This window comes from Pangasianodon hypophthalmus, chromosome 14, assembly GCF_027358585.1.
Source record: "Pangasianodon hypophthalmus isolate fPanHyp1 chromosome 14, fPanHyp1.pri, whole genome shotgun sequence".
Lineage (NCBI taxonomy): Eukaryota > Metazoa > Chordata > Actinopteri > Siluriformes > Pangasiidae > Pangasianodon > Pangasianodon hypophthalmus.
In genome coordinates, this window is record NC_069723.1 from 19277799 (window position 1) to 19292118 (window position 14320).

Consider the following 14320-nt stretch of genomic DNA (forward strand, 5'->3'; position numbering starts at 1 on the left):
CAGGTCACTCAAGTTCTTCTACGCGAACATCAGCCAACCATGTACTTTTGGACTCTGTTTTGTGAACAGGGGCATTGTCATACTGGAACTGGTTTGGGCTAGGTCCATTAGTACCAGCAAAGGGAAATCCTAATGCTGCAGGATACAAACAACTACATTCTAGACAATTGTGTGCTTTCGACTTTGTGACAACAGCTTGGGGAAGGACCACATATGGCTGTGATGGTCAGGTGCTCACATACTTTTGGCCATATAGTGTATCTGAGTGCACCACCACATTAAGGTATGAAAGAAAATGGTTCGTGTAGCCTATGCAGTGTGCTTTATGTTGAAAGCAAGGTATTTAGTATTCAGCTGAGATTCTGATATCTTAGCCAGCACTGTTGGGGCCTTGAGCAAGGCCATTAACCTGCAACCGTTCAGCTCTTTGCTTTTGTCTTTGGATTCTGTCTAAAATGTAAGAATAAAAGCATCTTCCAAATGAATAAAATGTAATCTGCAAACCCAAGCAAACCTGTTAATCCAGACAGTAAAGAAAATAATAATAGATCACAGCAAAATATAGAAAAAAGGACATCACACAATACTGCTGAACAGAGACTGTAAAAAGACATATCATTAAAAGCAGGGGAGGGCAATGACCTGCGAAGAGCTGCAGCATAGTGTTCCAGTGGTTTCTTGATCCTTTTCTTAATGTCAGCACTTTTCTTGTAATTTCTTTTCCTCCCCCCCCTTTCACATCCCTCCCTCATTCCTTGCCTCCCCCATGTCATTTTGGAGCTGTCAGGAAGAAAGTGTGTGAACATCGTAGACTCGAAGTGTCTTCACCATCAGAGCTGGAGAGTGCTCTGTGAACACGCATTTACACCAAGTGACGAGTAACGATTCGCACCACGTTGAATAAAGGTGAGCTCCACTTACTCTCATGCAAATCTACTTGCTTTGCTTTACTTCCTTTCTTTCTTCTTTGGGAGAAGTGTTTCTCTCTGCATCTCTCAGAAGACTCAGTCAGAATGAGGTGATGTGAAGCTGAAAGAAGGCCTCTATCATCATCGCTTTGTTGTTCCCTTTTCTCTCTGTCAGATCTGAGTTGACTCATGTGACAGGTATGTGTTGGGAGGGGGGTGTTGGGGGGTGTTGGGGAAAGTTGAAGACTTAAAGGTGAATCTTGATGATTTGACTGCATTGAAAAGTGCAACAGAAAGTACAGTAAGTCTGCTTGATTTAAATCAAGGACGATCTCTGGCTCAACCTTGAACTATAGATGTAACCATGTCTTTCTAATGTACAATTCAAAAGTCTAAGAAGACTGCTATTTCATCATTTATGAAAATTATTATATACTAGTGTTATAAAAAGTAGGTCTGGTAACACTTTTTTGAAGGGTACCTACATTGGGCCTTCATAATACATTCACAAGCTTTCCATAAATCTTTTTGGAAGCAATAATAGTATATTATATATGGGAGAAATTAGCATTTTTGATTCTGTTTGTCTTGCAAGTAATTCATCTTTACATTTACTTTGTGGGAAGTGTACTTACTGTACCTTTACAGTTTATTTCTGTCTCTATTTCAAAGTGGGCAATTTATAGAATATTTAAGGAGTGTTTGTGGGAATGACATCATGCTGAAAATGTGAATGGTATGGAATGAATAATTCTCAAATTTCTCATTTCAGGATACTTGCTGATTATTAATATTATCACTAAAGCTTTTATTTTGCCTTCACCTGTCAAAAAGGGAATGGTGCAAATTTAATACCTGCCCTTCAATCATAATAATTTGTGTGCAATCATTGCTCTCAAAGTGAAGTTGAGGGTTAGTAAATCACACTGCAAGTGCTAAATTAAGCTATTTCCATAGTTTCCATGCTGTATTTTGCACCTTAGATGGAAATCCCCCAAACTGCAAAAACACCAAATGGACACATACTATTTTGCTCGTATTAAAGATGTGATCTCTGTCCTAGGTCCAAGCTGAATCAGCTTGTACATTGTTTTTCTGGATGTTATCAAGTTTGCGTGTGTTTTTTAAGCCTTTTTTTTATACAAATTAACTTCCTTTGTTCATATTATGTCCTAACACCATGCAAGCTTTTCACTGATACATAATTTGTTGCTTTTGCTTTATTATGTTCTGTAGTTAAAAACAAACAAACAAACAAAAAAACTATCAGTACACTAGCAATAATATTAGGGCAATTCTTGGTTCTCAAACAGAAATTCTTGAATTTTACAGCGCTTCACTTCATCCAGCTCACTTGAAAAAAAAAATGGAAATACCATGTACCATATATAATCAAAGCAAAACAGGGTTTTGGAGCATGTATTGGGATGTGTGTTCCAATCTGCATAGCTCAGGAGTGGCTTTGAGTGAAGCCTTCATTTCCTGGACATCGCTTGATTTCATGGGCCTTTCACATCAAATAGGCCAAGGCCAGAGAGCGCTGAGCTGTTGGAGGGAGTTATGAAAGAAGCCATTAAAATTCACCTAACAGGGTCACGGTCGGTGTCCTCTCCCCTTGGCTGACCAGAAAGTTGCTTTGGAGAATCAAATTTCAAATCAAACTTTCCCCTTTCTGAAAAGAGAGAGAGACAAAGAGAGAGAGAGAGAGAGAGAGGCAAGGTCAGAAACGATTATGGAAGGGAAACGTGCGGAGCGTAGGCAGTGCGGTTGTCGCAGCATGTGCTGCCATCTTCGATAGCGTGTGGAAAGCATATTGACACAGCAGGCCTGGATCTAAACAGATTAGAGCACTGCAGAGCTTTATCTGCCAGGACTGATGGATATTCTCATAGCCACGGACGTATTTCAATTCTGAGGCTATGAAGAGAATACTCACGTATAAAACCCGACTGCTGGTGTCTTGGGCTAGATTCAAAGTCTTCCATCAGTTGCTGTATAATTTCAGCACTAATATGTCTGGTTGTTGTTTCTGTGTCTGTTTTTAGTGCTCCACGGAAGTTTGTCTGAATCTGCATGTTACGGTGGCCAGTAGGTCAATGACAAAACACAATAACAAAGTGAAAAAGTAACAGCAAATCAGAAAATGCAAGAACAAAACCGAAATCAAATCAGCAAATTCAAAAACATAACAGCAAAACCAAAAAACATAACAGCATATTCAAAAACACAACAGCAAAACCAAAAACAACACAACAGCAAAACTAAAAACACAACAGCAAACAAACAAACAAAAAAAATATAACAGCAAAATTAAAACACAGCACCAAATTCAAAAACACAACAGCAAATCTAAAAACACAACAGGACAACCAAAAACACAACAAAACCAAAAGACATAACAGCAAACCCAAAGTCACAACAGCAAATCAAAAAAACACAACAGCAAAACCAACAAAACATAACAGCAAATTCAAAAACACAACAGCAAAACCAACAAAACATAACAGCAAATTGAAAAACACAACAGCTAATCCAAAAAAAAACCATAAGATCAAAACTAAAAACACAACAGCAAATTCAAAAACACAACAGCAAAACTAAAAAAAACCCAAATACAACAACAAAACCAAACACACAATCTAAAACACAACAGCAAAAAAATAGAAACACAACAGCAAATCAGAAAACACAAAAGCAATTTCAAAAACATACCAAAAAAAACAAACAAATCTAAAACACAGCAGAAAATTCAAAAACACAGCAGCAAAACCAAAAACACGACAACAGCATTAACTCAGAATGGTAAAGGTGGTGCTCATTGAACATCACACGCTCGCTGCTGATTGGACATGGCATGTGACTATAACAAGGAAAAAGAAATGCTCTTTCAGTCTCCTATCTAGTTAGCCTAGCAAAAATGATTTAATGCGAAATTACTTATGTTATTACAATGAGTAATTCTTTCTTCTGAACAACCCGGCTTCCTTTAGGCAACTTTTTAGCCTCGAATAATTCATGAGACAGAATGCTGTGCATCATGTCAATGCCCTTGATAAAAATAAGCACAAATAAGAGCTTCAGAAATTCATTTAGGCTCAGATTTCCTCTTACTGTAAACATTCTGCAGATCTCCATTTTCTCTGCTCTGTAAGATTGACATGTGATCGGCAGTGAGCATGTGATGTTTCATAAGGACCAACCCTTTCTGTTTTCAGCTAATACTGATATGTTTCTGTTTATGTTTGCTACTGAATTTTCACATTTGCTGTTGTGTTTTTAGTTTTGCCGTTGTGTTTTCTGATTTGCTGGTGTGTTTCTATTTTTGCTATTATATTTTAGATTGTGTGTTTGATTTTGCTGTTGTGTTTTTGGATTTGCTGTTGTGCGTTCTGATTTGCTGTTGTGTTTCTGTTTTTGCTGTTGTGTTTTAGATTGTGTCTTTGGTTTGCTGCTGTGTTTTTAGTTTTGCTGCTGTGTTTCTATTTTTGCTGTTATATTTTAGATTGTGTGTTTGATTTTGTTGTTGTGTTTTCCTATTTACTGTTGTGTTTCTGTTTTTGCTGTTGTGTTTTAGATTGTGTTTTTGGTTTGCTGTCGTGTTTTTGGATTTACTGTTGTATTTTCTGATTTGCTGTTGTGTTTTCGATTGTGTTATTGGTTTGCTGTTGTGTTTTAGATTGTGTTTTTGGTTTGCTGTCGTGTTTTTGGATTTACTGTTGTATTTTCTGATTTGCTGTTGTGTTTTCGATTGTGTTATTGGTTTGCTGTTGTGCTTTTTTTTTTTCATTTTTACTGCTGTGTTTTCTGATTTGTTGTCACCTCGTTGGTTTGTTAATGTGTTTTGCACTTATGGGCCACTCTAGCATGGTGCCCGCTGCTTCTTTCAGGTTAAATCGCATCTCCTTGTTTCTGCCATTTTGTGCCTGTCCACATGAATCTTCCAGCACGGTAAGGCAGCCGAGTCTGACAAGACTCTCGAATGCAACGGGACAAAACAAAACAAAACAAAACAAAACAAAAAAAACAGTTAATTTATCTCACAATTTTGCTGTAATTAAAGTGTCTGGCATTTTAAAAAAATTTTTATTTTGGAGTCTTGGTGCTCAAGGAGGTCAGGCATGGCACGAGCTGCGTCTCATTACATGCAATGTGATGACGCTGAGTCTTTCACACTCACTGTGGGATCTCTCACATAACAACACACACACACACACACTTTTGAAGATGCAGAAGATGAACATACTCCTCCTACAAAGGCCAACAGGTTACAAACAAGCTAAACAAATTCATTTTCCAAAGTAGCACTTTGTCGTAGACAGCGTTCGGGATTTGACTTGGTGTCACGGCATTGAAAGCTGTTGTTTAGGTTTCTTTCAGAGATCACACAGTAGGTGATTCGAGAGAAAACATGAGGGAGAGATAGATATGGAGAGAGATTTGAGAAAATAGGCTTCATGGCATGAGTAGCACAAGCAGGAGATGCTCAGAATTTGAAAGCTCTCCATCGCTCTGCAGCTGTGAAGGATGAAATTATAATAATTGCAAAAAAAAAAAGTGCCTGGCACTGTTTATTGGCATTGGGAATATCTGACAGTGAGCTAATTCTCATCAAAGCCTGATGAAGTGCGACTAATAGACAGTGGGAAATGCCTCAAAGAGCCAAAGCGCTCTACTCCTTTTGTTTATTTAGACGGCAGAATGTTTGGTTTTTAATTAAGAAAATCACTATTATTTGTTCCTTGGCGCTTGGTAATGTGAAGCGATTGACCTGAAATCCATGCATTATTAGCCCAGGCTGAAATGTAGCGGTAGGAGGCGAGACTGGAGGAGTACGAAGAAGCATGTAATGGTCATGATGCCCGAGGGAGTGACTGATACACACGGGTAGACACGTTTGCTTGGAAAAACATTCAATCTCATTACCTGAACTTATTCCGAGGAGCTCCTTAACATTTATTCTTTAAAGGTGGAAGATAAGGGTTACGACACACATACATAAACTTTCTGGAACTTGTAGATGCCTGTATACTGCATGCTGCGGCATCTCATTCTTTGATTGTATGTTTGCATGTGTGTGTTACAGGATAGCAAGCCTGTGATTGGATGAGATGACTGTGTTGTCATCGCTCATCAGCACTGTTCTTCTGCTCCACGTTGAGTTACAAGGTAAGGAAACACATCGATATTATTTATATTAATGTTTCACAATTTCACAACTTGCCAGGAATTCATTTCAGGCTAGGATGAGGAAACATACTAAATAAAATAACAACACGATCTATACAAATAAATTGAGAAGTGCCACATGTTTATGAAATTTGGGTGGATGCCAGATAGCAGTAGATGCTATGCTGGCAAAAATTATTTTAATCATTTAAGGCATGATCTACTGTCAACCAATCTTACCATATTAATAACATTGCCATAAAATATCTTTATGACAGTTCCACTGAAATGATTCAAATAAGATGCTAGTAATAGGAGGAAATAAGACTTTATCTTATAAATCCAGATCTTTTTTCTCCTCCTGCATCATTATGATCATTATGATATTCCTGAGTTCACAGTGTAGCTAGCTGGCCTTTGAACAGAAATGGGTAAAAAGTACATCATTTTGATTGGTTAATCTTCTCACCATAGCTTCACACCATAGCAACTGGTAGCTGATTAAAAATGTGATGAGGGCTGAGTTCATTTGACATGTCAGGTGATTAAATATATACAATTACTGCACAAACAATGTTATTTGACATACTGTATTTGTGTACTAATTGCCTGATGATAATGTTTATAAAAGGTATGTAGCCTTTATTTTCCCCAAGAGGATGTGTAACTAGGCAGGGTCTGAACAAAGATGAACACTTGTAACAATTACCATTTAACACTCAGGTCAAACTAGCAACTAGCAAAGAATAGTTAATTATTTCTCAATGGTTTATTGAATAGCAGAAAAAGCCTTTATTTGTTACATGTACATTACAGTACATTCACGTATCCCAGCTTGGTAAAGTCAGCCATGAAACAGTACCCCTGGAGCAGATAGGGTTAATGGCCTTGCTTAAGGGCCCAACAGTGGCAGCTCGGTGGTTCTGGGGCTTGAAACCATAACCTGATCAGTTACCCAGATCTTTTAACCACTGAGCCACCACTGCTCACTGAAAAGTTAACCCTTAGAACCCCAGCCTATTTTTGTAAATTCACTACAGGAATTTACTGATTACCTAGTATACTGCGTTTTAGGTGTTTTTTTTTTCAGATCTTAGGCTACAAAACTGACATGTCATTATTTAAATACTAAGATTTTAATCACATAGGATTCATAAAAATGTATTGTGTCTTTTGAAATTAGTGCATGTTTGCATATGAAAGAGTTTTCATATGTAAACATGCACATTTTAGATACGCTAAGAACCGATTCTCTGTGATCTGATAATACGTGAACTTTGAATTCTATTCTATTCTATTCTATTCTATTCTATTCTATTCTATTCTATGGCTCAGTACTGAGACCAAATAGGGAAAACAGAAAAAAACATTTTCTTTAATATTATCTACATTTGGTTTCATGCTGCATGACAAATTTCTTTGCCAACAAACAAGAAACACCTTGTGCTTTTTTTTTCTTTTCTTTTTTTTTTCAAAGCCAATCTAACTAGATCTTGAATATTTTTTAGAACTCTAAATGACATGGGAATCTACTATCATTTGTTTCTAATATTTGAAAATTGAAAGATAAAGTTAAGTATTATTTAGTTAAGTGTTAAATTGCACTCTCAGCACCAGAAGCAGTTTTATCTTCTTCTGTCCTCTTGAGTGCTCTGCGTGTTTTTCCTGCAGGCGACAGACTGAAATCTCCTGCATCTTTACACACTATAAAGCCAGTAGAGCTATTGCAGCTATCACTGTCTGAGTGTGTTTTGAGTGACACGACAAATTCACACTTTACCAGATTTGAACAAAATAATCAAAGAAAGCATTTTAGAAATACTGGATATTGAAGGATATTGAAAATACAGTGATACAGTGATACATATCTTAGAGTTAAATGAATGAACCAGTTTTTCTCAGATGTTTTGACAAATCTGTGATACTGATGATGCTAATACCCTCACGAAACATGCAAGTAATTAGGTATGGTCTGGACTACGACCTTGAAAAACAACTACTTCTTCTCTATTGTGAATAAAAATTGAGATGTACTGTAATATTAAGTGGTAATAAGTGCATTTTTGATATCTATGTATTTTCAAAATGGATATTGCACAATTAAGCAGTCCACTGTTTTGAAAAAGGAAATAAATTATAACATGACCTTCTATTTCTAATGATGTGCACTTTGTTTATGAGAGATAAAGTGTTCCAAGAAGATTAAGTGCAAGTATGCCTGAAAATTGTGTTCATCATGTTCTAAGGGTTAAGGGTTCTTCACTCCTAACCATCTCTAAAAGGGTGTTCCTCCAGAGGGACAAGCCGGATTTATTATTATTATTTTTTTTTTTTCAGGAATATATTGGTTAATTTCTCATTGTATGAGCGTTGGAAACAGAATTATCTGAGGGCCAGTGGAAGGGTTTCTGATTTCTCTTTAACATAACAAGCTGAATTTTGTCTCAAGTTCCAGAGAGAGAATAAAAGAGAGGCTAGTGAGGGAACAAATGTTTATAGCTCTTATAACATAAAGAATAATAGGAACTAACTTTTGTTTTGTAGACGTTCCAGAACATTTATCATAACTATAAATGGATAAAACAAAATGTTTTTCTTTAATTAATAATATTTGTTACTGACCAGAAATTGATGTGGTGTAAGAGAAATAAAACGCTCTTGAACATGCTGTTATTGAGTAATGTAACAGTAACGCAGTATCGTTTTGGGTTACATCATACCACCTTGTCATTGATTATTTTCCTATAACACCACACCCCTCTGTGTATTATTTCATACTTAATCCACATGGTCACCTGTTTATAAGTAGTTATAACATTTTACAATTGAGTTTACATAATAAGGTATAAAGTTTGGTGTTAGGAGCAGGGTTTGTGTTTGTACCTTTTCTTATGACTTCCCAAATTGAATGAAATCCAGCCGCTTGTTCAAATATGTGCTGATTTCACTTGAGATCAGTTTCATCTTAATTGTAAATCACTTCGGATAAAAGCGGCTGCCGGATGAATAAAAATGTAAAAATGGGTCATTGCTCACTCAGATGAGTCTGACAGTGTTCAGCAGGTAGCACACATTCCAATATAGCAAGCTTCTTGTAAATTAGGTTCTATAAGTACTGCCTGAGGGCTTCGGTTCATGCACATTGCACTTGTTTTTGCAACAGCATTATGAGTATAAGACTTCTGCAATTTAATGCTTCTGAAAACATTGACTGCAAACCCACTCAGATCAGACCACTTTTACATACACACCCTCTTTTACAGGAGTGCTGCATAATATCAACATACATATGATTAACAAGAAGTTATAATATAACACTATCGAACCTGGACCACTGAAAAAGGGTCCAAAAGTCTGATTCCAGTACCAAGAACTGGTTTATTATTGTTTACAACATAACCTTAATATTCCAGAATGCACACAATCGACACAATTGGCACAATTTACAATCTCAACAACGTACCCTTTAACTCGTTTTCTAATTGGAAAGATGTTTCCACAGTGTCTTTCTCTACACACAATTTATTTACTCCTTTCTAGTCACTAAATCTCCATACTCTGTGATCATTCATCTCAGCTTACCTTCTCATGTCAGGTTTTCTGTTTTCTGTGAAAGCAGAAGGGACAATAAATCACACTGCTAATTGAATCATTCAAGTATTAGTATCAAGTATTAGTAATTAACGGATGACGAAAAGTACCTCTGCGTCATAGGTGAGGACATGTTACAATTTGAATGAAATATGTGGCAATGAGATACAAATGATATGTGAACAGGATATTCACATAGACTTCAAGTCGGGCTTTCATGAACAAAACATGCTTTCAGTTACAAATGAATTCTTAATGACATAAGCAATTTAATGCAATTATTTTTCGCTCAGTGAAGTGCGTACATGAATTTTATTCACTGGGAGTCCTATGGCAAAAACTGTATCTTTTAGAAAAGTATTTTCGAAACGTTAGTGACATACACACACACACACACACACACACATATATATGTATATATATATATATATATATATATATATATATATATATATATATATATATATATATATATATATATATATGTATGTATATATGACTGGTAAGGAATCAAAATTTTGTTTAGTTAATCAATAATCAACAGTTGTTTAAAAAGAAAACAACACTTTACATTGTTTCCCTTAGCTAACAATTTTTACCAAATTAATTACCATTAACAAACCATGAACTACAGCATAAAAAAATGATAAGTGATGTTAACAAAGTAACAAAATATGTTAACACAAGTATTCATTGACATGTCTTTAAACGTTAAGTAAATATACCTGCATTGACCTGCATCCAAATAAATTAGGTAAGGAATAAAACATGACGGCTTTTGTAGGAAAATAATCAATGATTAAGTGGTGTGATGGTGCGACGGTGTGATTCCTCTTAACCACAACAATTTGCCAGTGCGAACATCTCTTTATTTATTAAAAAGCAAAAAAAAAAACAACCCGAGATCACACATAGTACTTTATATCCATTTACATTTATGTTTGTGGAACATCCACAAAACAAGGTAGTAGAATTAGGTTACTATTGTTACTATAGAAACGATAATGTATACTATTAGAACGCAAACATGGTCATTAAGGAGTTGTTCATGTTGGTTACTGTAAGGTTTATTTTACTCAGTCATGATTTGAATATTGGTTTTATGTCTTTGCTGTGTATTCAGCTTATTTGGTTTATTATTTAAAGAAATATTTTCAGCTTGGCAACAGTATTCCCTAATGGCAGTGGCCTCTTTCAGCAGGATAATGCACCCTACTACATTGCCTATACAATCACACGAACAAATAAGTAAATGCACAGCTTTACAAAAATGTAATCACACTTGACCAGGGGGGTCTTTTTTGGATGCTACTGTAATATATGCTACTTGTAATTCTGTAAAATTTAAACATTAAAATCACATCAAACTTTAAAATTATAAATGCTGGGCCATAGCTTCATTCTATAAAACACTGACTCATATTAGCAACAAAATAAGGGTAAACGCAAGAACAAATCAAAGTTGTTTACAACTTGACAAACCTCTTTTGGCTTCCTGACTACAATAAGTGTGTTTAGCTTGAGCCAAGAATGCTGCAGAGCATACCCATAACTCCTGCTGTGGCTGTTTCTCCTGAGGTGTGGGATCTTTGTATCCAGGCTGTAGGTTGCTGCTATTCACCTTCCTCTGCATGGTTTTACCTCACAATTGTGCTGCTGGCGAGTCACCATAATGCATCTGCCACCTACTTTTGCACAGTCGCGTATGTGTTTTGAAGGCCATGAGGGAACACGTAGCATGGTGCCTTTGTGCTGCTATGCTACGCCAAACAACATAATTACATTTGTCGGGTGTGAACTTTGGTACCTGCACAGAAAGTACTATGATAGCTCTTATGCGCATAAATACCATTTTGTCTCATTTACTTGAATGGCATGAGTAACCTTTAGAACTGACAAAGAACAAAAACAGCTTCTTGTATTAGGCTCTTGTAGCATTGCATGTTGGCTCAGCTGGATGGTACCAAGCCAACACTGTTCTTTACTAGCACAGAGATTGAAAGATAGACTGTAGAAATAGATTATCATTTTCATTTCCTGTGGATTGATTGTCGATTCTTTCCAACAATCCCGCTGATGAGAGAGCCCAGCTGCATCGCTAATACATGCAGCTCTATTTTTATACAGAGAAAACGATGAACAAGCGATGCAAACGAATGCCAGCTTTACAGGACGTTCAGCATATCTGGGCTATGCAAATCGGGCAGGCGATCAATCTAGAGTTGCTTGAAGAAGAACAGAGAGAGTGTGATATGACAGAGAAATGAATATTTTAAACCTACTGTGTGATGCACATCCCAAATACCATGCTAATGACACTAATAAGCATGTTAAACCCACCTAGCGTTAACTAACACATGCTAATCTTGCAATGTAGGTTGCTCTTGTGAGAAAGATCTAGTTAGTTTTGTTAAGCACATTCATTACAGACTGATGCTTGACAGTAAATTTGGAAATGTTATGATAGACTATGTTGTGTGTTTGTGTTGTGGGAAACTGAAGTGCTGTTTTGTCTGTTTTGCTAACTTCAGTTGATCAGCAGTTAGCAACGGGGGCTGCAGCTCTTGAGTTAATGCTGTGCAAAATGAAACCACTTTATGACAGTGTGTCAGTCTGTAATGCTGTTTGATCAGCAAAGTCTATTTTAATTAGGCCACTCCATGTTCATAAACGCAGTTACATGCTGCAAGCTTCAGAAAGACCACACCACGGTAACGTCAATAACACAAATTAATGATACGACGGAGCAAGTGTGCATCCTGGCACTTTTGACAACTGTTGGGGAAGTAGATTGCTGAGCAAAGACATTAATTAGAGAGATAACACATTTACTATCCACATTTGGACATATTTGACTTGAAATGCTCAAAATGTGACATTTTTAAGGAAAACAAACATCTTCATTTAGAGGACCAGTGCTCAATTAATGCTCATGATCAGCACATTCTCAGTTTCAGTTTTCAGAATCATTGTAAGTGAAGTTAATCACTAACCTTTGCTGAGTCTTTCAGCAGGCACACAACGGTGATTATTACGATTACATGCCTTGCATATTTAGACCTCAATAGCCAGAGGGTAATAAGATGTCGTATATTGTATTAGGGGTAACAATCTCCGTTCTGAACCCATAGTCATGCAGCGCCCAGCTCAGATTGAAAGTCAGATTCCACCAAACAACTTAATCTCATGCCATTATCTTTCTCAAATAAGATGTCAAAGCAGCGCGTCGGGAATCGGGAATCAGAGTCTGGCAAGGATTTGACACGTCTTTCCTCTCATATTTCTTCTTCTCGGGCAGCCAAGGGGAGAAAGCATCGTGATACGAACGTTTAAACTCGCCACGCTGATTATCTCACGGCCGTGTTTACGTATTCATTTATGTAAACATTATGCTAATGTGCTTTCCGCCTTGTCGCTCGAGTCCGATCGCGCCCTTCCAGTCTGACGTGAGGTGACTGATGCAGCCTTGATGTGACGATGCCCAGGCCTCTGAGTGAAGCCAAGCGGGCCTGTGTGCCCTGGTGTTTGCTGGTTTAAGGGCTGAAAAGTCTTTCTAATACACAAGGCTCTCGGGAGATGCTTTCAACTTCGTGTTATGAATTGATTGATAATGATGAGTAAACTACAATCACATTCACATTGAATATTTCAGTGTAAAAAGTTAGACCTGATGAAATGAGTCTGAAGAGCACTGCTAAAGTCACACTTTGAACTATGTATGCAAATAAAGCACACAGCTAACAGAGCTGTCTCCTTCAGCTAATGAATAATTATGGGGCCAAGCAGGGAAAGTGTTTTTATTTAGGCTTTATTTAGATGGCCAAAAGCAACACAAAAAAGAATTGCAGAGATATAATAGATTTTTAAGCTCCAGGAAATGTTATTACTCTAATGAGTTATTCTTGGTCTTGTGGGCACAAAATGTGGCATAAAATACGAATAAGGGTGGCACTTTGGCACAGTGTTATAGGGAATGGCATTCCCACCTCACAGCCCCAGCATTCCCTGTTTTATCCTGAGCTCAGGTTACTGTCTTTTTGGAGTTCTGCATGTTATCCCTGTGCCTGTATGGATTTCCTCCAGGTTCTCCGGGTTTCCTCCCATCTCCAAAAAATATATGAGTATTTTTTTTGGAATTTTGTGGGATCTGTAACAGAAATTATGTTCTATTTTATACAGCTGAACCATATCCATTACTCTTCATGTCTATGATCCTCTCGGTATCTCTCATTATTTACTCACAGCATTTCAGAGAAATCTCTCACATTGGTGCTAGAGATTCATCTCAATGTAAAGAATTATTATACAACACATTCAAAACCACTTATTTCTCTGATCATACAAATACACATTACGTTTTGTCATCCAAAGTCTTTATAACAATTCAAAAACAATTTTAAAGTGTACTAAATGTGATAATGCACAGAAGACTTTCAGGACCCAAGAAGCTATTACTGCAAATGAGTACATATGAGAATGTTATTTTCAAAAATGGATAATAATAAAATTTTAAATATATAATTAAAATATATGAAATGTACAAATAAGCACTTCTTTATAGGAAGTTTAAGATTATTTCTGACATTCTGAATACTGAAGCTAGTAGTGTAGATTGTGTTGATAAGTTATAAACCTCTAAACATCTGAATATTTCT

At 36.6% G+C, this 14320-nt stretch overlaps 1 protein-coding gene across 1 annotated transcript in view; it reads left to right on the forward strand.

Annotated features, from left to right (window-relative positions):
• Positions 1-782: 782 nt before the first annotated feature.
• nphs1 (NPHS1 adhesion molecule, nephrin) overlaps positions 783-14320 on the forward strand; it is a 121794-nt gene continuing 108256 nt past the window's right edge. Inside the window, 2 exon segments of the mRNA XM_026934929.3 lie at positions 783-906; positions 5992-6074. Coding sequence (XP_026790730.3) covers positions 6017-6074 — 58 coding nt within the window. The 5' untranslated portion in view covers positions 783-906; positions 5992-6016.